General features: G+C 44.4%; 2 protein-coding genes and 1 pseudogene across 11 annotated transcripts in view; 1 reads left to right on the forward strand and 2 right to left on the reverse strand.

Moving 5' to 3' along the window:
* The window catches only part of ATP6V0A2 (ATPase H+ transporting V0 subunit a2), a 45,839-nt gene extending 24,753 nt beyond the window's left edge, over positions 1-21,086 (reverse strand). The window contains exons 1-7 of one of the 2 annotated variants that reach the window (XM_047759954.1): positions 20,720-20,783; positions 19,428-20,475; positions 14,347-14,425; positions 11,869-11,966; positions 8,696-8,833; positions 6,669-6,757; positions 4,643-4,769 (exon numbers count right to left, since the gene is read on the reverse strand). In XM_047759954.1, coding sequence (XP_047615910.1) covers positions 4,643-4,769; positions 6,669-6,757; positions 8,696-8,833; positions 11,869-11,874 — 360 coding nt within the window. In that variant the 5' untranslated portion in view covers positions 11,875-11,966; positions 14,347-14,425; positions 19,428-20,475; positions 20,720-20,783. Of the gene's footprint in view, positions 1-4,642; positions 4,770-6,668; positions 6,758-8,695; positions 8,834-11,868; positions 11,967-14,346; positions 14,426-19,427; positions 20,476-20,719 lie in introns of both variants that reach the window. The other variant, XM_047759953.1, reaches the window with a different exon arrangement.
* On the forward strand, positions 10,384-11,093 carry LOC125116178 (small ubiquitin-related modifier 4-like; annotated as a pseudogene).
* Positions 21,087-25,275: 4,189 nt separating the features above from the next.
* The window catches only part of TCTN2 (tectonic family member 2), a 31,235-nt gene continuing 30,967 nt past the window's right edge, over positions 25,276-25,543 (reverse strand). For all 9 annotated transcript variants that reach the window (XM_047761019.1, XM_047761021.1, XM_047761016.1 and 6 more), the window contains one exon: positions 25,276-25,502. In XM_047761019.1, the coding sequence (XP_047616975.1) occupies positions 25,381-25,502 (122 nt within the window). In that variant the 3' untranslated portion in view covers positions 25,276-25,380. The remainder of the gene's footprint in view (positions 25,503-25,543) is intronic.

The following is a 25,543-nucleotide window of genomic DNA, read 5'->3' on the forward strand; positions in this document are numbered from 1 at the left end:
GCGGTCTGGTGTTCCTGCATGCAGGAGGCTGTGACGTGCCCTTACTTGTGTCCCATAAGCTTTGTTCAGACATGAGTGCAGTTAGTCATGAGTTCAATGTTAATGAACCATGAATATATATTAAGGAGGTGGGGAGAGAAGATTGGCAGTTTGGGATTAGCAGAGGCAAATTATTATACATAGGATGGATAAACAACAAGGTCTTACTGTATAGCACAGGGAACTATAGTCAATATCCCGTGATAAACCATCACGGAAAAAGAGTATGAAAAAAATTGTGTGTGTGTGTGTGTGTGTGTGTGTGTGTGTGTGTGTAACCACTTTGCTATACAGCAGAAATTAACACAACATTGTAAATCAACTATACTTCAATAAAATTTTAATATATTAAATAAGGCTTTTATATTTTTATATTTATATAATCACGTAAAATACTTCATATTTTATATTTACATATAGTTAATATTTAAATATATATTAAATAAGGTGTCTAAGTAGAAACACATACAAAACAAGGTTATGTATTGATTGGCTGACAAAACCTTGTGACCAAAGGCTTTCAGGAACCTAACCTCCTGTTTCCCGTAGGAGCAACGGTTCACCGAGACTATGCAACATAACTACTACAAATAACAAAAATTGACCATATTTGCAAATATTCTACAAATAAAACCAAACAGGTTTTGGCCTATTTGCCAGACCCTGTTCCAGGTGCTAGGAATACAGCAGTGAGCAGAGACAAAAATCCCTCACCTGGGAGAAAAGGGAGGAGAGGGAAGCTTATATTCAAGTAGGCAGCCAGAGACACAAAGAAAGGACAAAATATGACCAATGGAACAAGGGCTATAAAGAAAATAAAGCTGGAGGGGTTGACTGGGAGCTGGGAGGAAAGACAGCTGAGTGGGGCAGAGGCAGAAAGGGCAGGAGCCCAGGTGAGAGACTCCTGCAAAATGGAGGTGTTTCAGGTGTAACTACTCATCTCCTAGAGCCAGAGAGGGGACTCAGGTAGTGAGAAGCCAGATTCTCTTCCTGTTTTAAAAACAGAGCCACCTGGAATTCCCGCCGTGACGCAGTGGAAATGAATCCGACTAAGAACCATGAGGTTTCAGGTTCAATTCCTGGCCTCGCTCAGTGGGGTTAAGGATCTGGCGTTGCCGTGAGCTATGGTGTAGGTCAAAGACACAGCTCGGATCCTGCTTCGCTGTGGCGTAGGCCAGCAGCTGTAGCTCTGATTCGATCCCTAGGTTGGGAATGTCCATTTGCCATGAGTATGGCCCTAAAAAGCAAAAAAATAAAGGGCGACCTGCTAATGGACTAGCTTCAAGGCATGAGGGACCAAGAGATGAGTCAAGGATGCCCACAACGCTTTTGGCCTGAGCAGTCAAAGGACGGAGCTGCCACTTATGAGATGGACAAGCCTGGAAGGGCAGCTTTGAGATGGAAGACTGGGAGTTCAGCTTTCAGCACCAGGTGGAAATGTCTTCCAGAAACTTCAAAGATACGAAGGAGCCAATTAAATAGACGTCTGGTATTCAGGGGAGAGATCCAAGCCAGATATCCACACTCGGGGGAATGGGGGGGGGTATTTAAAGCCATGAAATTACATGGGATCCCTAAGGGCAAAGAGGAGAGAAGCAGTCCAAGAATGGAGGCCTGCGGCAGAGGGGACAAGGGAACAGGCTGGGGAGCCTCAGGCTAAAGCACAGGCAGTTGAGTCCTAAAGGCAAGGACTGTGGGGAGACTGTGGAGGAGATGGCTGATGTGGTCGGAAGACTGGTTACACTGAACAAGCAAGTAAATTAACCCTGCAATTCATGAGCCACATTGAGAATAAGGGGAGATAGATTGCTGTCAGAAGAGAGGGAAAAACATAGAAAAAGAGTCAACTGGAACTGTAGGTTATAGTGTGAACAAATGGTTTTATGATATATATGCATAGGGAGATGCAGAAGTAGTTACAGCTGCGTGTGTGCGCTGTGTGTGTGTGACCATGTTTTTTTTGTTTGTTTAAGGCTGCACATTTGGCATATGGAAGTTCCCAGGCCAGGGGTCAAATTGGAGCTGCAACTGCAGACCTATGCCATAGCCACATCAATGCAGGATCCAAGCCTCGTCTGCGACCTACACAACAGCTCATGGCAACGCCAGCCACTGAGTAAGGGATCAAACCTGCACCACAGCAGTGACAACAACACCGTGTCCTTAACCACTAGGGCACCAGGGAACTCCCCCCCCCAAAATTTTTTTTTTGGTCTTTTTTTGCTTTTTAGGGCCGCACCTGCAGCATATGGAGGTTCCCAGGCTAGGGGTCTAATCAGAGCTGTAGCCACCGGCCTATGCCAGAGCCACAGCAACATGGGATCCGAGCCAAGTCTGCAACTTACACCACAGCTCACGGCAACGCCAGATCCTTAACCCACTGAGCAAGGCCAGAGATTGAACCCGAAACCTCATTGTTTCTAGTCAGATTCGTTAACCACTGAGCCACGACGGGAACTCCTATGGTGAAGTCTTTCAAAAAAAAAAAAAAAGAACACATGGTTATTTTAAAAGGTAAGTATGGCTCCTTCTCTCTCCAGCCCCTCAGCTTCCCTTCCTGAATAATTTATTCCTAAAGTCTTAGATGTGTGTTCAGGACGGACCAGGAGAGAGAAGCGGGGGAGCAACAGTGGCCCAGGGCAGAGTCAGAGCCCAAACAAGGTGAGGAGGTCATGCTGTAGGGGAACTGTCCAGGCTGCATGAGAAAGGTATGCATGCCAGGGGGCCACCCAAGCTGGGGGCTGGGGAACTCGGAGCTCCATGCAGGGAGAAGAAGTGGGCAGCAGAGATACGTGTTTGATGGGAAATTGGTCACATGCAAGGAGACTGAACAAATAAGTATATTAACAATACTGGGGGAGTTCCCATCGTAGCTCAGTGGTTAATGAATCCAACTAGGAACCATGAGGTTGCAGGTTCGATCCCTGGCCTTGCTCAGTGGGTTAAGGATCTAGCATTGCTGTGAGCTGTGGTGTAGGTCACAGACTCAGCTCGGATCCCATGTTGCTGTGGCTGTGGCCTAGGCCGGCAGCTACAGCTCCGATTAGACTCCTAGCTTGGGAACCTCCATATGCTACAGGTGCGGCCCTAAAAAGACAAAAAGACAAAAAAAAAAATACTGGCAACCAAGTTTCTCACCATTGAAGAAAGGAGTTATAAACTCAGAAATGGAGAAATGCACGATGACCCCAGTAGTGCTGAATTGGAATTGAATGTAAACTCAATTTTCCTATGTACACACAGGTACAGAAAAAAAGTTGTGAGTGTGTGTCAGCCATGTGCGTGTGTGCATCCCAGAGGGTCACTGACAGAGCTGGGAACAGCAACACCTCAGTCACAATGAGTACACCTGGAGACCACATCTTGGCTTCTTTTTTTATTATTATTATTTTTTTAATTTTTTTTTTCCCCCACATCTTGGCTTCTAATCACCATTCTCTGCTAAAGAGAACCAGGCTCCTTAGAGAAACAGCTGATTTTAGAGCTGTATGAGGGGAATCACAAGATGAATCTGGACATACCATTATGCAAGAAAGCCAAGAAGGGTTCAAAAAATGACGGTAATGTGTGAAAAGAAATATAAAAGCCAGTTGAATGGTCTCCAATGGCCAAAACGAGAATTTGAATATCAAAATAAAGAATTACAGTGACAGAGTATAAGTCATTGAATAAAACAGGAATGAAATTAATGCCCTGAAAATCTGATGAGGAATAGAATACTTCCAGAGTTTCAAAGCACTTCCTCAAAAACATGTATTAATTACAAAGGAAAAGGAGTAACAGCTTCACAGTGGAGAAGCCTAGAGATATGACCATCACCAGTAATGGGACAAATGAACTGTGTGACCAGTGGGATGCAGCAGCACTTCTGTCATATTCCTGACAAAGCAGCATAACCTGAATCTAATCATGAGAAAACATCAGACAAACCCAAATAGAGGGGCACTTTACCAAAAAAAACTGGTCTGCAATAATTTTTTTTTTTCTTTTTAGGGCTGCACCTGCGGCATACGGAAGTTCCAGAGCTAGGGGTCAAATGGGAGCTGCAGCTGCTGGCCTAGACCACAGCCACAGCCAACCCTGAATCAAGCCACATGTGTGACCTACACCGCAGTTTGTAGTAACACCAGATACTTAATCCACCGAATGAGGCCAAGGATCGAACCTGCATCCTCACAGAGACAATATCGGGTTCTTAACCCGCTAAGCCACAATGGGAACTCCTGCAATACTTTTTAAATGTCAAGGTCATGAAGGTCAAGGTAAGACTGAGAAACTGTCCCAACATGAAGGAGACCAAAGAGATGTGACAATTAAATCCAAAGTCTGATTCTAAACTACAGCCTCTGCTATAAAAGACAGTCTTGAGATGACTGGTAAAACTGAATGGATGGAATCTGAGATTCAAAGGGTAGTGACGTAATCACATTAATGTCCTGGTCCTACTACAGTCGTGTGGGACAAAGTCCCTGATTTTAGGAGGCACAAACACCCAAATGTGCCCAAGGATGACAAGGTGTCTGGTGAACAACTTACTCTGCACTGTGCCTCCAGTTCTGGGGCAAGTCTGTCACTGTTAAAAGGTGATGGTGACATTACTCACTGTTTCAGGGTCTTCCAGGGGCTCATCCAGCTCGGCGTAGGTCACGATGGTGTACCCTTTGCAGACCCTCCACAACATTTTTTCAAATGCTTCAACTTTTCCTTGGTTAATTAGGCCAGATACAAATCTGTGAGACAAGAAAGGCTCTAGTCAAGTAAAAGCAATGAAATATTATCAAATGGCATTAAAAAGATGAAGACTTATTTTTCTGACAAAATGGTGACAATACTCTGAAAGCCTACCAACTGCAAAATATCTAAAATGTGGGATATGATATTTTTGAAACATCCTCTTCAATGGTTAGCTGAGCCCATAATTTGGATAAATTCTTGGAATCCAAAAATAGAACAGGACCTCACAGCTATATCCTGACATATTACACTGATCCAGAATCTTTTTTTTTTGTCTTTTTTGTCTTTTTTGCCATTTCTAGAGCTGCTTCTGTGGCATATGGAGGTTCCCAGGCGAGGGGTCTAATGGGAGCTGTAGCCGCCAGCCTACACCAGAGCCACAGCAACGTGGGATCCGAGCCGCGTCTGCAACTTACACCACAGCTCACGGCAACGCCGGATCCTTAACCCACTGAGCAAGGCCAGGGATTGAACCCGCAACCTCACTGTTCCTAGTCGGATTCGTTAACCACTGAGCCACGACAGGAACTCCTGATCCAGAATCTTAAGGCCTTGAGTTTCAAAGCCAACATGGGAGACTGGGTCTATATCAGGGAAGAGATGGAACTGAAGCCCCAAACCCCTAAAGTTAGGATTCTTGTCCCCAAAAAAGGGTTACAGCTTAAGTGAATGGGTGGACTAGAAAAAATCCACCTTGCAAACTTGTTTATTTCAGCTTTCGTTTTTGAGAGAGGGGGAGAATCTTCCTTCAGAATTTACAACAATGGTTAGAATTCACTCAGGTTTATGGATGAAATTTACATTATATACATAGTGAGAAAGCAAACAGAAAAACAAAAAAAAAATCTCAAATTGAGAAATTAATGTAAAATGATTCCAGGCTGGGAAAGTGCTCTCAAGTACATAACATATGGGTTGGTTTTTTTCTTGGCCACACCCACAGCATGTGGAAGTTCTATGAGGGAATTTCCATAACATTTATAAAAATAAAATTCTCAGAGTTCCCATCATGGCGCAACGGAAACAATCTGACTAGGAACCACAAGGTTGCAGGTTCAATCCCTGGCCTCACTTAGCAAGTCGGGGATCCGGCATTGCTGAGAGCTGTGGTATAGGTCACAGATGCAGCTCAGATCTGGCGTTGCTGTAGCTGTGGTGTAGACCTGTGGCTACAGCTCCGATTAGACCCCTAGCCTGGGAACCTCCATATGCCACAGGTGTGGCCCTAAAAAGACAAAAAATAAAAAAATAAAAAAAAAATAAAGTTCTCTCCAGCTCTCCTGTGGCTTAGTAAATTAAGGATTGCTGTCACCGCAGCAGCCTGGGTCACTGTCATCGCATGGGTTCAGTCTCTGGCCCGAGAACTTCTGCATGCCATGGGCACAGCCAAAAAAAAAAAAAAGCAGCAGCAGTTCTCTCTGAAGGACTACATCCTCAAATTAAACGTCATTGAATTCCTACAGATAAGGAATAGAACTTCATAATAAAAAGAAATCACAAATCATATGAGGAAGTTACCATTAGTTCAAATCAAAAGAAAGAATAAAGAGTAGAAAAAGACACTTAAAATACAATCGATAAATTAACCAACTCAGTTTAGCCCCTATGTTTCCACCAAACAAGACAGGACTTTATGTTTCAATGACCAATTATTTTAGGCTTACAGAGTACCAATGAATGGCATAAATGTTCCTTTTTTCCAGCACATTATCCCAAAAGAAGAACTTCCCATCTAAGTGATTCAACTCAATAGATACAGGAATACAGTGTTTTCTTAAACAAGTTCTTTCATTCCATCACTGGCTTTCAAATGGTGCCTGTTCTTCCACTCTCTGGGCGCCTCTCCTACTGGCAAGAAGGACAGTTTTAAGCTCATCACACCAGTTGTCACCTACCCCAGTTTTGCTCCCAGCCTCTGCATACAGCTATAATCCAACAAAGAATCACTCTCCAAGGGAGGGAATTCTTCATAAGTGGGTTCAAACTGCAAAGAGACATGAAACCAAGTGGGTCTCACTGAAGACGCTGCTTTACTTCTCAAGTCATGTTTCCAACCAAGTTTGCAGAGCCTCATAAACAACTCAGATCTGGGTACCATGGTCCCAGGACTACTCAGATATGTGACTCACTTCTGATAAATAAAGAGGATAACTTCCCCGTTCCTTATCTGTAAGCTACCTGAAGGCATTTACACAGAAGGATAATTTATGTCATTGCCTTAATCCAAGACAGATTAACTTCATCAGAGGTTACCACTACACAATGTGAAACTGAGCTCAGAAGAGATATACTTCTGCCCTCTCTGATACTCAACTGATTATAACAAGGAGTGGTTTTCTTGCCTTTTTTTTTTTTTTTTGCTTTTTAGGGCCACACTAGTGGCATATGGAAGGTCCCAGCTAGGGGTCAAATGGGAGCTGCCCTGCCAGCCTAAACCACAGCCACAGCAATGCCAGATCTGAGCTGCGTCTGCGACCTACACCACAGCTCTCAGCAACGCTGGATTCTTAACCCACTGGGCGAGGCCAGGGATCAAACCCACATCCTCATGGTTATTAGTCAGGTTTATTACCACTGAGCCACAACAGGAACTCCAATGTGGACTATTCTTTTTTTCTTTTTTTGGCCATACCTGAGGCATGCAGAAGTTCCCAGGCCAGGGATCAAACCCACGCCACAGCTGTAACCAAAGCCACAGCAGTGACAATGGTGGATCCTTCACCTGCGGAGCCACAGAGGAACACCAACATGGACTATTCTTTGTTCTTATGAATTAAGAGGGTTTGTTTTTAACTTCCTTTACTCTTAACAATTGGAAAAAAACAAACAAAACTAAATTTTAGAGTTTGACTTCCACTGTTCAATTTTTTCTCATGATCATAAAAAGAGTTTTTCATTGCAAACTAAAGCATTTTACAAATAGGAAGTAGTTATTGCTATAACCAATCAACATAGAAAAAGGCTGGGAGTTCCCGTTGTGGCAGAGCAGAAATAAATCCAACTAGGAACCATTAGATTGTGAGTTCGATCCCTGGCCTCACTCAGCTTTAAGCCTTTTTCTTTTTTTTCTTTTTTTTTTTTGTCTTTTTGTCCTTTTAGGGCTGTACCTGAGGCATGTGGAGGTTCCCAGGCTAGGGGTCTAATTGGAGCTACAGCTGCTGGCCTACACCACAGCCACAGCAACACCAGATCTGAGCCGCATCTTCGACCTATATCACAGCTCACAGCAACGCTGGATCCTTAACCCGCTAAGAGAGGTAAGGGATCAAACCCGAAACCTCCTGGTTCCTAGTCAGATTCATTTCCTCTGTGCCACAATGGGAACTCCCTGAAGCTTATTTTAATGTCATATAATCCAACTGAAAAATAGAGCTCAGGGAGTTCCCATTGTGGCACAGTGGCTAACGAATCTAAGAACCATGAGGTTGAGGGTTCAATCCCTGGCCTTGCTCAGTGGGTTAAGGATCCAGCATTGCCATGAGCTGTGGTGTAGGTTGCAGACGCGGCTCGGATCCCGCGTTGCTGTGGCTCTGGCAATAGGCCTGTGGCTACAGCTCCGATTCAACCCCTAGCCTGGGAACCTCCATATGCCAGGGGAGCGGCCCAAGAAATGGCAAAAAGACAAAAAGACAAAATAAATAAATAAATAAATAAAATAAAGCTCAGATCAAAATGTGCCTCTTTTAAAATCAACACATTGGGAGTTCCCTGGTGGTCTAGTGGTTAGGACTCAGAACTTTTACTGCTATGGCCCAGGTTTAATCCCTGGTCGGGAACTGAGATCCCACATAACCCACTGCATGCTGCAACCAAAAAAAAAAATAAACAAACACATCTACAGGAATTGATAACAAAGCCTAAAACCTAATGGGAAATTTTTAGAAGGGATGCACTCCCCCCCCCCCCCCGAGTGTGCCAATACCTCCACATTTCGTTTGACGAAGGTTTTGGTCACTCGCAGCATGTGGGTGTACTCGATCAGCTCCAGCAGGTTCTTCCTCAGTTTCTCTTTATTCTTGGTGACTTCTCTCAGTTCAACTTCCAGCTTCTGCAACTGCTCCTGAAACACAGTGGCAGCTGGGTTAGTTCCAAGCTTGGTTCCTTTTCTTTTTTTTTTTTTTTTTTGTCATGCCCATGGCATGTGAAAGTTCTAGGGCCAGAGACTGAACCCAAGCCACAACAGTGACAATATCAGATCCTTAACCCACTGAGCCACCAGAGAACTCCCAGGCCTGGTTCCAATCAGCAGAGGTTTCCACTGAGCCAGAAGAGGAACACCCGAGACTACCTTCCCTTTTATCTGCAACACAGAAAACTCTTAGATCATCTTCCCCAAACACATCTACTCCTAATCTCTAGCCTAAGAGCTTCTATGCAGTTGCACTTACACAATTAGGCATACAAATTCTTGAGAACAATTTTTTTTTTTTTTTGCTGTGCCCACTGCATGAATTTTCCAGGCCAGGGATCAAATCTGTGCCACAGCAGTAACCAGAGCCACAGCAGTGATGCTGGATCCTTAACCCACTAGGCCACCAGGGAACTCCACAGAACAAATTTTCTCTAATAGTTAATTACACAGAGTACCTGTCGTGGCTCAGAAGGTTAAGAATATCTGACTAGGACTTCCCGTCATGGCGCAGTGGTTAATGGATCCAACTGGGAGCCATGAGGTTGTGGGTTGGATCCCTGGCCTTGCTCAGTTGGTTGGGGACCTGGCGTTGCTGTGAACCATGGTGAAGGTTGCAGACTCGGCTTGGATCCTGAGTTGCTATGGCTCTGGCGTGGGCCTGTGGCTGCGGCTTGGATTAGACCCCTAGCCTGGGAACCTCCATATGCTGAGGGAGTGGCCCTAGAAAATGCAAAAAGACAAAAAAAAAAATATGACTAGTATCCATGAGGATGTGAGTTCCATCCCTGGCCTCGCTCAGTGGATTGAGGATCCAGCATTACTTTGAGCTGTGGTGTAGGTCACAGACATGCTTTGGATCTGGCACTGCTGTGGCTGTGGAATAGGCTGGCAGCTGCAGCTCCAATTTGACCCCTAGCCTGGGAACTTCCACACGCAGCACCTATAGCCCTAAAAAAATTTAAAAATTAAAAAATAGTTAATTACATACCAAATACTTAAATACTAAAACCACAGAAGCAGAAATCTGTAAATCAACATAGACTCAATGAAAATTTGTATTCAAACAAATCACTTAACATACTCCATTCATTACCTTATAAAAACGAGTCAGTAATGACTGCCTGAGTTATGACATCATAACCCACATACCCAACAGGCCAAACCAGATGACTGCTCCCATCTGATTGCATAATTCTCTCTAGAGTGTGTTCATATACCAACTGCTAAGTGACTTCCTCCCAGAAAAACAAAGAGAGCAGCCTGCAATGGAAAGCTCATAGTTATACAGCACTGATTATTTTAGGGCAGCTGTAAAGTGCTCTAGTTTATTTCCCAGTGTGATGAACTAACAGATGATTAGACCAAAACCTCAACAGATACTTCACCGGGGTGGGGAGGTACTAATGAACAAGACCAGCTGAGGCACCCCTGACTCCTGAGATACTGGGCTCAGGGAGAAGGAATCCTATTTGCTGCCCATGGGGAACAACCTATTGCGAGCTTCTAAAAATGGCAGGGAGAAGGGTCAGAATGAATTTGGGAAGCATGTGAAGGGCACAGGGCTGAGGCCCTGAGGAAGCAGGGAGAGTAGAGGAGGCGCGTTAAGGCCCAGAGAAGCACAGAAGACCTTCGGAAACATTAGGTGACCAAGAACCAGATGTGACGACCTAATTCCAGTTCATCTCTGTTCAATACCACTTGTCTTACATTTTATAAGGAAACTGAATTACTGTTAAAATGTATCACAGGCAGGGTGGGGGGAGGGAGCACACGCGCCCTCTCCCTCCTCCACGGCTGCCGCCTCCTTCTTCTGCCGCTCCTGGTGCTGCTCGTGTGCTTGTTCCGTGCAGGCCTGGTACCTCTTTTGTGAAGCGGCAGCTGAGGAGACTCCGGCGCTCACCCTGGCCGATGAAAAGCCCAAGGAAGGAGTCAAGACTGAGAACAACGATCTATTAATTTGAAGGTGGCGGGGCAGGATGGTTCCGTGGCACAGTTTAAGATTAGGAGGCATACACCACTTAGTAAACTGGTGAAAGCCTGTTGTGAACGACAGGGTTTGTCAATGAGGCAGATCAGATTCCGAGTTGACGGGCAGCCAACCAATGAAACAGACACACCTGCACAGTTGGAACTGGAGGATGAAGATACAATTGATGTGTTGCAGCAGCAGACAGGAGGTGTTTACTAAAAAGGGGAGCTGTTACTTTACTCCAGAATTCTGTTCCCCCAGGCCAAGAAGACATTCTCAGTTAGAAAACCACAATTTGGTTCTACCACATCCTGACTACTACAGTACAGTTTTCTCTATTCTTTCATTTTCCCTTTCCCCATTCCCTTATTGTACATAAAGTAACTGGTATATGTGCACAAGCATGTCGTATTTTTTGTTTAACTAAATGGCCAATGGTATGTTTTAATTGACATCAAATGGAGATGGGATGGGGAAAAATACTGGTTCTGTGAAAAGGCGCCCTTTCTCCATTAGTGGCATGCTCATTCATTTCGTATCTTTATATTCCAGTAAGTTATTTTGCTCTCACTGTTTAACAAAAAAAAAGGACAACATAAAAATCCTTGCATATCTTGTTCCATTGGAGAATTTTAATGTTTTCATTTATCATTGTAAAACCAAGGACAACTTTATAACTTTTTTGTACATAGTTGTTACATGTAGGGCAATCTGTCTTTAAGTAGGGATAAATTACTCTAAAAGAAATGAATCCTAGATAGTTTTCCCTTCAAGTCAAGCGTCTTGTTGTTTAAATAAATTTCTTGTTTAAAGTGAAAAAAATAAAATAAATAAAATAAAATGTATCACAGATAACCGTAACATAACATAGCTCTTTAATTTTCATTCCATGGGCTTGAGATGAAAGGCAGAAAAGCACCAGACAATATAAAATAGGTAAACAAGCAGTATGTGAGATGACTAACTTAAAACCGCTTCTTCAGAAACAAGTTACCTGCATTTCGAGAACTTGTTTAAGAGGTGGTGCGAGAGGACTAGTCTCTCCCTCTGGAAGGGGAATGTCAGCTCGATTAATTTCCTGCACCAAGTATGCTGTGGAGATAAAAGTTAAACAAATTAGACTCAGAACCTACCACAGGACATTTCAGTTACAACATTTTACATCCCAACTCTTCCCAGGTCATGAAGAAACTAATGCCTACATGTACAAAAATCTTACTTGTCCCAAGTGAATGATAGAATGTCATTTGCAAGCCTGTTTCCAAAGATCTGCGAAAGAATTCTGCCTTGGGGGATATAGCCTGCAACAGCAACCTGGATAAACATTTTCTGAAATTCTCCACATCCTTCATGTCTAAAACTCTAAGGAACTTTGGAGCTACCTACAGATGAAGCAGAAGGTCAAGGACACACTAGGAAGTGTGGGAATAATCCAATGAAGGACCTAAAATTGTCCCCACTAGAGACATCAGTGCGACTTACCTGAAGACCCCTTTAGGAGGAAATAAACATCCATAAGGAAAAACACCACCTCTATCAGAAAAAGGAAAGACTACAGCGCAGAAAGCCAGGATCTCCTGATTCCCCAGTTAGACGTGATCTTCTGACTCAGAACAACTTACACTGCCTTCCCTGCTTACGTTAAACACTAGATTCATGAAACTAATAGTGAGCCAGCAAAAATTAATGTCTTTAGTTTACACTTTTAATCCCATGAGCATTCTTTCTCCTTAGGATAAAAGTCATAATACCTGGTAAAGTCATTACCAGATATGGTATTTTAGAGAAGTGTCATTAGTTATTTTATTGGAAAGAAAGAAAGGAAAGGAGCTCCCTTGTGGCATAGCAGGTTAAGTATCTGGCACCGTCACTGCAGCAGCTTGGGTCGCTGCTGTGGTGTGGGTTTGACCCCTGGCCTGAGAACTTGCACATGCTGCGAGCATGGTCAAAAACAAAAAACAAAAACAGGGAGTTTCTGTCCTGGTGCAGCAGAAACAAATCTGACTAGTATCCATGAGGATGTGAGTTTGATCCCTGGCTTCACTCAGTGGGTTGGGAATCTGGCGTTGCCATGAGCAGTGGTGTAGGTTGCAGATGCAACTCAGATCCTGCATTGCTGTGGCTGTGGTGTAGGCCAGCAGCTCTAGCTCCAATTTGCAAATTCGACCCCTAGCTGGGAACTTCCATGTGCTGCAAGTACGGCCCTTAAAAGCAAAAAAAAAAAAAAAAGAAAGAAAGAAAGAAAGGGAAGGAAGGAGGAAGAGAGAGAGGGGAGAGAAGGAAGGAAGGAAGGAAGGGAGAGGGAAGGAGAAGAGCTAGGACATGTTACCAACAAGAAAGCTAAGTAAAAAGCAAAGCACTGAGATTAAGAGGTTTCCAGAAATGGAGGTTAACTTTTTTAACCTATTTATGCCTAAATTTACTTGATAATTCATTTTAAGTCTGCATTTTTTTTTTTTGGGGAAACAATTTAAGCTGCAGGAAGTCCTGGACATGTCTAATGTGCTGTCATTCTTGCCTTGCCTTTGAAAACCATCCAAATACACGACGTGTCCAATAACTCATGTATGAGGTAAAGATAGGAATATGATGTCAGTCTGCCCTATATGATCCACACAGATAACTAGGATCTCCAACAATATGCAAAGAATTGATTTCAGATGACTAAAAAGTCTTTTTTGATCTTAAAAATGCTCAATTGGAGTTCCTGCTGTGGCGTAGTGGGTTAAGAACCTACTGCAGCAGCTTTGGTGGCTGTGGTGGTGCAGTTTGATCTCAGGCCCAGGGCAGTAGGTTAAAGGATCCAGCATTGCCACAGCTGGGGCATAGGTTGCAACGGTGGCTGGGATCTGATCCCTGGCCTGGGAACTCCATTATGTTGAGGGGCAGCCAAAACAGAAAAGAACAAAAACGATGATGGGTGAGCCTGTTTATTGCCATAAAAAGAAGTTGCAGTAAGTTTCACTAATCGAGAAACAAAGCTAATAACAAAATAACCTGATGATTATGCATGTAAATTTTTCCTTTTATAGATGAATAGTAAAAAGTGCGGAAAAATAGCAGTTCCCATCATGGATCAGCAGTTAGGGAACCCAACTAGCATCCACGACAACATGGGTTCAATCCCTGGCCTCACTCAGTGGGTCCGGTGTTGCCATGAGCTGTGGTGTAGGTCGCAGATACAGCTAAGATCCCGCCTTGCTGTGGCTGTGGTGTAGGTTGGCAGCTTCAGCTCCAACTGGACCCATAGCCTGGGAACCTCCATATGCCGTGGCTGAGGCCCTAAAAGGACAAAAAGACCAAAAAAAAAAAATTGTGGAAAAATAATATAAACCTACATAAGAATGATTACCTGAATGGTGAGAATATAGACAACTTCTTTTTTTTCTTTCTGCTTATCCAGTTTTTCTAGCTTTTCTAAAGAGAATGTTTGCTTACATAAAAACAATTATTTATTAAAATTAAAACTCACCCAATATTCGCTCTAGCTCTTCACATCTCTTCACTTCACCAACAAATTTTCTTTGGAAAGAACTCACATTCTGGTTGAGCTGAGAAAAGGATGACAATTTTGCTTTGAATTTTCTAAAATTTAAAAATAACTTTGACTTTATAAATATTCTTAAAATGTATTTTGGGGGAAAGCACATCCTCAGATACTACTGAATAGGAGTATAAACTGACACAACTTTTCTAGAAAGAGATTTGGTAACTGTTATTAAAAAAAAAGCCTGAAAAATATCCTCTGGCCCAGAAATATCCCATGAAGAAATTCAACCTAAGGAAAAAACTACAGGTACAGATAAAAATTTATCTAAAAGAGTATCAACCTCAGGGATAGAGAAAAAATGATTAACAACAGAAAATTGGTTAAAGAAATTATAGTCTAGATCCACACTGTGGAACACTACTCAGAAGTAAAAAGGAACAAACTGTCATGGCGCAGCGGAAACAAATCCGACTAGGAACCATGACATTGCAGGTTCGATCCCTGGCCTTGCTCAGTGGGTTAAGGATCCGACATTGCCATGAGCTGTGGTGTAGGTGGAAGATGCGTCTCAGATCTGGTATTGCTGTAGCTGTGGTATAGGCCGGCAGCTACAGCTCTGATTAGACCCCTAGCCTGGGAACCTCCATATGCCACGGGTGTGGCCCTAGAAGGACAAAAGACCAAAAAAAAAAAAGGAACTGACACATCAACGTCATGGAGAACTCTCAGAAACATAACATAAATGAAAGAAGACACGAAGGCCCCATGTTGTATGATTTCATTTCTATGAAATGTCCAGGAGGGAATTCCCATTGTGGCTTAGTGGGTTAAGAACCCAACTAGTATCCATGAGGATGCAGATTCAATCCCTGGCCTCATTCAGTGGGTTAAGGATCTGGTGTTGCCACAAGCTGTGGCATAGGTCACAGATGCGGCTCAGATCCAGTGTTGCTGGGTCTGTGGTGTGCCTCAACTGCATCTCCCATTTGACCCCTAATGGCTATGGCCCTAAAAAGAAAAAAAAAGGAAAAAAAAAAAAAGGTCCAGGAAAGGAAAACCCAGAGGCAGAAAGGAGATGAGTGATTGCTGGGGTCTTGGGGTAGAAAGGAGGATGAACTATAAGTGAGCATAAGAGGGCTTATTGGGATGATGTGATGTTTCAGGACTGGATTGCAGCAATGGACACACAAAACTTTCTAAAACTCAATGAACTGTACACTTGAAATGGGTGAATCTCATGATACACATCAATAAAGCTGTATAAAAATTATGGTTCAGTGATGTAACTGATTACTATGCACTTATTAAAAATTATGTTTTGGAATTCCCATCGTGGCTCAGTGGAAACGAATCTGACTGGTAAACATGAGGACACAGGCCTTGCTCAGTGGGTTAAAGATTCGGCCTTGCTGTGAGCTGTGGTAGAGGTCACAGACAGGGCTCAGATCTGGCATTGCTGTGACTGTGGCGTAGGCCGGTGGCTATGGCTCCTATTTGACTCCTAGCGTGGGAACCTCCATATGCCTCAGGTGTCGCCCTAAAAAGACAAAAAAAAATTTGTTTTAGAGTTTCCTGATAGCCTAGCGGTTAGGATCGGGTATTGTCACTGCTGTGGCTCAGGTTACTGCCGTGGTTAGGGTTCAATTCTTGGCTTAGGAACTTGCGCATGCCAGAGGTGTGATCCCAAAAAAGAAAAACTATGTTTTAAATATCTGTATATTTGATTATATTAAAAAATGATTTAAAATGTTAGGTATGGGAGTTCCTGTCGTGGCACAGTGGTTAACGAATCCAACTAGGAACCATGAGGTTGTGGGTTCAACCCCTGGCCTTGCTCAGTAGGTTAAGGATCTGGCGTTGCCGTGAGCTGTGGTATAGGTCGCAGACGCGGCTCTGATCCTGTGTTGCTGTGGCTCAGGCATAGGCTGGCGGCTATAGCTCCAACTGGACCCCTGGCCTGGGAACCTCCATATGCCGCAGGTATGGCCCTAGAAAAGACCAAAAAAAAAAAAAAAAAGTTAGGTATAAGGAGTTCCCTTGTGGTGCAGCAGGCTAAGGATCCAGCACTGTCATTGTTGTGGCTCTGGCTACTGTTGTGGCATAGGTTCGATCCCTAGCCTGGCAACTTCCACATGCCATGGGCATGCCAAAAAAAAATTTAAGTATGATAATGGTATCGTGGTTGTTGATTTTTTATTGTCCTTACCTTTTAGAGATACGTATTGAAATATTTATGAAATTATACATCTGGAATTTGCTTCAAAATGATCTTGTCTGGGAAGAGCTGGGGAGGGTGGAAGAGTGGCCATAAGTTTATATTATGGGTACGTGAAAATTGACTGTTCCCATATACCCTTCCCTCTACTTCTTATCACACAAAGCTTAAAACAATAAAAAACAGGAGTTCCCGTCGTGGCTCAGTGGTTAACAAATCCAACTAGGAACATGAGGTTACGGGTTCGGTCCCTGGCCTTGCTCAGTGGGTTAAGGATCCGCCGTGAGCTGTGGTGTAGGTTGCAGACACAGCTCGGATCCCGCGTTGCTATGGCTCTGGCGTGGGCCAGCGGCTCCAGCTCCAATTAGACCCCTAGCCTGGGAATCTCCATATGCCACGGGAGCGGCCCTAAAAATGGCAAAAAGACAAAAAAAATAAATAAATAAAAATTTTTAAAAATTTAAAAAACAATAAAAAACTCTGTTAAAAAAAATATTTAATAAAATGAGGAAATTAGTCAAGATTTGCCTGTGAAAAAAGATTAAAGGTATTATCAGGGAGTTCCTGTCATGGTGCAGTGTAAATGAATCCAACTAGGATCCATGAGGATTCAGGTTCGATGCCTGGCCTCACTCAATGGGTTAAGGATCCACCACTGTCGTGAGCTGTGGTGTAGGTCACAGATGAGGCTCGGATCCTCCATTGCTAGGGCTGTAGCATAGCCCAGTACCTGAAGCTCTGATTCAATCCCTAGCCTGGGAACTTCCATATCCCACAGGTACGGCCCTAAAAAACAAAAACAGAAACAAACAAAAAGATATTATCAGTGTGGTCCTAATTTTGAAATATATATGTATGTGCGGTTTTTTTTTTTTGGCCACACCCACAGCATGTGGAAGTTCCCAGGCCAGGAACCGAACCTATGCCACAGCAGTGACCTGAGCTACAGAAGTGACAACTCTGGATCTTTTACCCAATGAGCCACCAAGAAACTCCAATTTTACCATTTTTAAAATGACAGTAATTATTCACAGGGAAAGGCATTTAGGGTAAGAATTTTATCTTATCTAGCATTGTACTGGGCAACTCAAAAAAGAGAAGTAGAAATAGCTTGGCCTGAAACTGAACAACCTGACAATGTCTAAGCTAAAGGCTCAGTTCTCATTCAGTTTTTTTAATTTCTTTTTTAAAGAATTAACCAGAAGAAAGATAAAAATTTGAATTTCACTTCTGTATGTCACATTTGCATTCATTTCTGGAAGTCACACTAATCCAAAGTAGTGACCACTTTCAAGTTCCTAATGATTCAGACACAGTCTACCTCTACAGAACTAAGAATGGGCTGAGGAAGCCATGCATCAAAACCTGTCTATAAATGACACAGCTTCTCGGTTTCAATTTTTCCTTCTTCAATATCAAACACTAGGAAATTCAAATTGGACACTATGCTTTCACAAATATAATCTTCATGAAGAGGCAAATTTCTGTGGTAACAACAAAAACATGATTGGACTTGACATACGCCATCACTATCTTACAAGGTACAATGTTTCTTTTCTGTTGCATGGTTTCTATAAAGTTTTGCTTCTGTTTTCTTTTTCTTTTTTTGTCCCCACCCCTCCACCTGACAGCATATGGAGTTCCAGGGCCAGGGTCAGATCCAAGCCATAGCTACGACCTATGCCATATCTTTTAACCCACTGTGCCAGGCCCAGGGATCAAACCTTTGTCCTGGCACTGCAGAGACGCCACCAATCCCATTGTGCCACAGTGGGAACTCCTGCTTCTGCTTTCTTTGAGGGAGGCAACATCACCCCAATTCCAGGTTAATGCTTTGAAGTACATTTTAATGAAGATTCAGCTGAAGACTAACATTTAATCTAGGAAAACTGGCAGAGGATGCTGGGTGCCGTTTTTAACCAGTGTCCACACAAGTTATCATCCCACGCCGGCATCTAATAACAAAAAGTGAACACAGTTCTTAGACTCTAGGCCCTTAACAAAGTGAGATGTACTTTCCCCATCACTGGGTCCTACTGGTTAGTTGAATAATCTTTCTTTCCCAGGTCTTCTCTTTGGCTGTCACTACAGAAACCCTTGCCTCCCCTCCCTTGGAAGTTTTACTAAAAGGGAAGGGGGAAACTGTTCAGCCTGTGCCAACCAGGAAACACCAATGTCAGCAGTCCCACCTGGTGAGCACAAAGTCAGGAAGACACTTCAGAAGAGAGCAGAAAAAGAGTCAGGTGTGATGGAGCTTTCTGCACTAGCACCTGTGCTGCCTGACAGTCACTCCACACACACATCTGAGCTCTGAAACATAACACCACACAAAGAAGAGCTCATTTTAGCATTTTAGTTTTTCTTCTGGAAAAAGATGAACTGCACTTTCTTTTTCTCTCACTGATTTTCAATTTCAAAGGATCCCAAATATCCTCTACTATCTAAGCAATGGCACTCAATGAAACCTGAATCTTTGCAGTAATTAGAGCATTTGTTCAAACCTCTAAGATTTAAGCATGAATTAAGTGTCTTGGCCTGAGTACTAACAGGATGGAAGGAATTTCCCTGTTATAAAGAAGGGAGCCTGGGGAGTTCCTTGGTGGTGCAGCAAGTTAAGGATACAGCGCTGTTACTGCTGTGGCATGGGTTCAGCCCTTGGCCTGGGAACTTCCACATGCTGTGGGCATGGTCAAAAGAAAAAAAAAAAGAAAGAAAGGAGGCTGCTTCTCTCACAACTGTTTCCTGAATCTTTCAGAAGGTGCTACTCACAGCTCAGCATAGCACCTGCCAGGAAAGTGGGCACCACGTGCTGAAGCCCAAATGGCTCCAGGAACCAGGAAGAGCTCACCTGTCACTCAGGCATTTCTCTCTGACCTTGCAATTGCCTTGTGAGGCCAACCCAAGGATCAATGATATCAGATCTCAGGCACGGCTGTTCCATCTTGAAACCAAGGAGCCCTCAGAAAGATGAAGGGAAATTACAGGATTTGAAAGTTGGGTCCCAGGAAATAAAATGTTCACTCAAGTGACTTTCAGTTCAATTAGCCAGCGTTAGGTCCTGCTTCATAATCCCCCTTTCGCACTGTTCTTTTCCTTCCATGGCACTTATCACAGTTCATAATCAGAATGCGATTCTGTCTCCTCCTTAACTGTCAACAATAAAAACACAGGGACCTTGTCCACACTGCTCACCCCTGAGTCCTCAGCACCAAACTCCGAATTGGACCAAGCAAGCACTCAATAAAAGCTTGTTCATTCACTCAACAAATGCTTATTAATGCCCACAAAGCCAGGGACTGTACTGAGGAATCAGGAATGAAAAAGCTCAGGCAAGGTCCTTAAATGGGGGGGGAGGTGTGACAGTTTTCATGGTGGAGACAAACAATAAACAAGTAAACAGATGCATAAACAAAAGTGTTTATTACTACTTGCTAGGGAGCGTTCCCATTCTGACTGCACTCCTGTTCCTTACTAGACAGCGGTATGTACATCATCAGTGAACAAAAACACTCACCCTCAAAAATCTTACCCTCAGGAGCCTACACCAAGTTCATTCCCAATTCAGGCTCCAACTCTTCCTGTTCCCTCCACCTGGGACCTTGTTCCCCCAAATTTTCCCAGGGCGGGCTCCTTCCCATTCAGGTCTCAGCCCAAGGACACCTCCTTCAAGAGGCCTCCCTGATCACCCCCACCGGAATCACCATCTCACCACCTCGGTTTACTTTCTGTGTAGCAAACATATTCCTTTTTACGTATTCTTTTGCTCAATATTTTTCCTCTGCCACCTCTGTAAGTTCTAGAAGGGCTCTGAAAGGCCTCATCAGATTTGTTCTCCTGGTTAGCCCAGTGCCTGGCACAGAGTCGGCGCTCCGAAGCATCAGATGGTCCGACCCGAGCTGATGAAAACAACGAGGAGCGTTCCTAACTAACCCCGCCAGAGCGGCCGCGGACCAGACATCCGGCGACCCTGGGCTCCAGCCCCGCTCTGCGGAAGCTCAGGCCGGATAGTGGACCTCAGCTTCCCCGCCTGGGAAATGGGGAGGACGGGGCGTCCCTGCCCAGGCATCCCCGGAAAGAAGGCCCGAGCGAAAGGCGCGATGCGGTAGCTTCGCGGTCCCGCGTCTCCCGGGCGACACTCACGTCTCGGAACTGGACCAGGCCCTTCTCGCCCAAGGCGCTGAGGCACTCGTAGGCCGTGCCGGACTGCAGGAAGAGCTGCGCCAGGCACATGGTCTCGCTTCGGAACAGAGACCCCATGGCCAGCCGGGACGCGCCCCCGCGGGGCCCGACGGGCAGCGGGCACTCCGGGCTGCGCGGGCCCGCACGGTCAAGCCGGGACGGTCCGGGGCTCCGGCTCCTCCTGAGGCCTGGCCGCGGCCCCGCACCATGGGGCTACGGGCTGCAGCAGCTGCGCCCGAACCTGCCACCGCGGCCGCCGCTCCAGCCGCCGCCACCGCCGCCCGCGAGGCCCCGCCCCCCGACTGCAGCCGGTTCCGGTTCCTCCCCCTCACCCACCTCCCCCACCTCGCCGGCCGACCAATGGCACCCGGAGTTGCTGCCCACGGCTGCGGCTGCGGGGCCAACCGGCGCAAACCCCAGTGGCACTGCGGAGGCTACCCGAACACTGCCGGACCCAGGCGGAAAACAGCCGGTCGCTCTGCGGTTGGGCGCTTTTAAAAAGGAGTTTTACTGAGTTTAAATGCCATGAAGTTCACCCAACTAGAGCATACAATTTTGTAATTTTTAGTAAAGTTACAGCTGTGCAGCCATCGTCACAATCACTTTTAGAACATTTCCATCAACCCCAGAAGTATTCCTCTTGTTCAGCTGCAGTCAGTCCCCTTCCCATCCCCAAGGTCCCGACAAGCTCCGAGAATCTTTGTCTCCAAAGATCTGCCTATCGACGGAGTTACAATTTCAAGTGGTGTTTGCGGTTGGTTCCTGCCTTTCTGGCTTCTCTCTGGGTTCCTGGCCTTTGTGAGGACCTGAAAGCAGAGTCTGATGCGCGGCACTATAATCCTGAGGGATGCTCTTGCCTTTTACGATCTTGCGCACAGCAGCTGCAGTGATCTCTGACAAGACGAAAATCTAATGTGAGCCTACGTAAATTTTTCCGGCACTTCTCACTGTGTTCTACATAAAATCCAAACTTCTTACCCACGGGTGTCTAACCTCTGCCTTCCCCAAGCTCTATTCTCCTTCCGCCCCACCTCCGCACCTGCCTTCTTTCGCTTTCCAGGTCCGTGCACTTGAACTTACTGACCCCTCTCCTCCCTCGGCCTCGAACACCTCTTCCCCCAGACCTTCTCAAAATTAGCTCCTATTGGGAGTTCTCGACGTGACCCAGAAGAAACGAACCCAACTAGTACCCATGAGGATGTGGGTCCAATCCCTGGCCTTGCTCGGTGGGTCAGCGATTCTGCGTTACCCTGAGCTGTGGTGTAGGTTGCAGCCGCAGCTCGGATCCCCTGTGGCTGTGGCGAAGGCCGGGCAGCTGTAGCTCCAATACGACTCCTAGCCTGGTAACTTCCATATGCAGTCTGTCTGGCCCTAAAAAGAAAAAAAAAAAAAAAAAGCTCCTAGGTCAAAAGTCCCTGGCTCTGAAAGGTGCTTCCTGACTCCTAGCAAAAGTAGACCTACCATCCCATCCCACCATAGCCCTGTTTTATTTTCTTCATAGCACCTATCACTGAAATTATCTCATGGGTGTTTATTGCCAGTTTTCCCCCACTAGACTGTGTTGTCTGGAGGGAAGAAAGTCTGCTGCAGCCGCCCCCAACAGTTCACCCTCAGAGGAATTCAGAATGGAGAAAAACAGGATACTAGCCCTAGTTAAGATGCATATTAAAGAAATAATTTTGATAAGCTCAGACTCGAATCTCCCCATACATATATAAGCGCTAAAATCATTAACTTGTGGTGTCTGTTTTTTGTGATTAGCAGTAATCTTTTTTTTTTTTTTGCCTTTTTTTCACTGCTGAATGTATGACAGATGGAAGTTCCCAGGCCAGGAAATTTAGGTAAGGGAGAGACTGCCTTCCAGGCTATATTCCTCAATAAATGCCCTGAATGAAACATAACTTTCAGCTTTTAGGCTGTGCTTTTTTCTCCAGTTGACAGCTCCACCAGACAAGGGACACAGTCTTGGTATCTGCAAGTCCCAGCGCATAGTAGCCTCTCAATAAATATTTCTTAGATGCATAAATGCATGTATAAACTTAGAAAAGTCAAAACCATATAGCATGCCCCCCAATCCTGTTCTAACTGCTAAAGTAAGTTTTTCCCCTTCATAAATATAAAGTCACCCTAACAAAAGCCCACAAAATCAGGTCAAATTACTGGTTACTGGAAAATGTTAAATTCACTTTCTGGGGTTCCCATCATGGAGCAGTGAATGGAATCTGACTAGGAACCATGGGTTAAGGATCCAGCGTTGCCGTGAGCTGTGGTATAGCTCACAGACGCAGGTTGGATCCATCGTTGCTGTGGCTGTGGCGTAGGCCGGCAGCTGTAGCTCTGATTAGACCTCTAGCCTGGGAACTTCCACATGCCACGGGTGCAACCCTAAAAAGACAAAAGACCAAATTAATTAATTAATTAATTCACTTTCTAGAGCTAGTTATACTAACTTCCATAGAAAGACTGAATTGCTGTAGTTAATCAGGTAGTATTTCCTTTCCTTTGACAAAAGATAATTTTCAACTCCTAGAGAGTGTAATGACTTTAACCCACAGAGATCCACATCAAAGAAAAAGAAGCACAGCTGGGGAGAAAGCAGTGATTCCACAGAGTAATACAAACAGTGGTGCTGGAGGGAGGATTTTTTGTTGTTGTTGTTGTTGAGCAGCTTCACATGGAATTTCAGTTCCCAGACCAAAGACTGAACCAGGGCCACAGCAGTGAAAGCACAGAGTCCTAACCATTAGGCCACCAGGGAATACCCAAGGGAGTAATTTTTATGTCATTTGTTACATGTTTAATATGAATTAGGAAAAAAGAGAACGAGACTTAGAGTGGAAGTAAGATTTGAAACTCCCCTGGGAATGTTGAGTGAAGATGGAACAACACATTCTGTGTGGTGTGGAGACCACAGGAGGCATCAGGAACTCAACCAAAACTTGTGAGACAGGAGAGAGTTGCTTTTCAAAATTCGATTTATCCACAGTGCTCAACAAAGACAATTTATCTGGCCGTGGGAGTTCCCGTCGTGGTACAGTGGTTAACGAATCCGACTAGGAACCATGAGGTTGTGGGTTCGGTCCCTGGCCTTGCTCAGTGGGTTAAGGATCCGGCGTTGCTGTGAGCTGTGGTGTAGGTTGCAGACACGGCTTTGGATCCCGCGTTGCTGTGGCTCTGGCGTAGGCCAATGGCTACAGCTCCGATTCGACCCCTAGCCTGGGAACCTCCATATGCTGGGAACCTCCATATGCTGCGGGAGCGGCCCAAAGAAATAGCAAAAAGACAAAAATAAATAAATAAATAAATAAATAAATAAATAAATAAATAAATAAATTTATCTGGCCGCCAAAGAAACCTCACAGTGATCACAGTGTGGCCACTCTAGGGCTGTGGTTGAAGACATCCCTTCTTCCTACCCCACCCCATCCCAACCCCTACTGCATCATGCTGTCTGTCCCTTCCTGGGGCCCCAGGAGAAATTTCTCTTAAGACTCAACTAAGAGAGTGCCCACTGTGGCACAGTGGATTAAGAATTCAATTGCAGCAGCTTGGGTTGCTGGGGAGGCGTGGGGTGGATTCCCCAGCCCTGTGCAGTGTGTTAGGGATCCAGTGCTGCTACAGCTGCAGCATAGATCACAGCTGCAGATTCAGTCCCTGGCCCAGGAACTTCCATATGCTATGGGTGCAGCCATTAAAAAAATAATGATAATAAAAATAGGAGTTCCCATCATGGCTCAGTGGAAACGAATCTGACTAGTATCCATGAGGATGCAGGTTCAATTCTGGGCCTCGCTCAGTGGGTTAAGGATCTGGCATTGCTGTGGCTGTGACGTGGTCTGGTGGCTACAGCCCTGATTAGACTCCTAGCTTGGGAACCTCCATATGCCATGGGTGCAGCCCTGAAAAATAAAATGAAATAAAAATATCTTAAAAAATAATAATAAAAATAAAAACTAGGGAAAAATGTCCTTCATTGAAAGCCAGCTTATTTCTAATCTGTGGATCCCATGATTCCTGTAGCTAATCATACTGGTTTTTTGTAAACTGAAGGCTAAATATGGGATCTACCTTTGGTAAATACAAGATCCTTGGCATATATATCTTTGTGGGCTTGTGTTCACTTCTGGTTTTGTTTTACTTAACTCCTATTCTATTTCCTTCCCCCAATCCCCACATCCTTCTTCATCCTTTTTTTTTTTTTTTTACTTTTGTACTATATAAACTTTTTAAGACTTTAATGCATTTTTAATCTTTTCTTTGGAATAGTGGAAACTAATCAGTTCAACAGAAATATATACCAAATTTAAAGACTGACTCTCTATGATGCAAATGACACTTGCACCAAGACTCCTAAGACTTTCATAATTTGTGATGAACTCAAATTTAACAATATTTATCTCTTCAGTTGACCCTCTCATGCATTTTGCTGAGTCTGGTATAGCAGAGAGGACGCCCATTCTGCATTGCTTGAACATCTGGATAGCTATATACATGAGTTAAATTTGCAGAGCACTTAATAATCTTTTCTATAAAAATAAAATAATTCATTTATTAAGCTTTTACAGAAAGGTACCCAGGAGGACAGCAAAGCCCTGAAGTAAAAACAGATGATCTGTAAGAAGTCAGATGGTAGATGGATGCCAAGCTTTGCATATTCTGGTCCAGGGGTTACTGAGGAACACAGCCAATGTGATGAAGGATACCAGGAGTAAACTCTTGGCCACACACTGACAATAAGGCTCCCCTGCAAGACAATGAATCAAATTAAGCAACGTTCTTAACTTC

This window comes from Phacochoerus africanus, chromosome 15 (genome assembly GCF_016906955.1).
Source record: "Phacochoerus africanus isolate WHEZ1 chromosome 15, ROS_Pafr_v1, whole genome shotgun sequence".
NCBI lineage: Eukaryota > Metazoa > Chordata > Mammalia > Artiodactyla > Suidae > Phacochoerus > Phacochoerus africanus.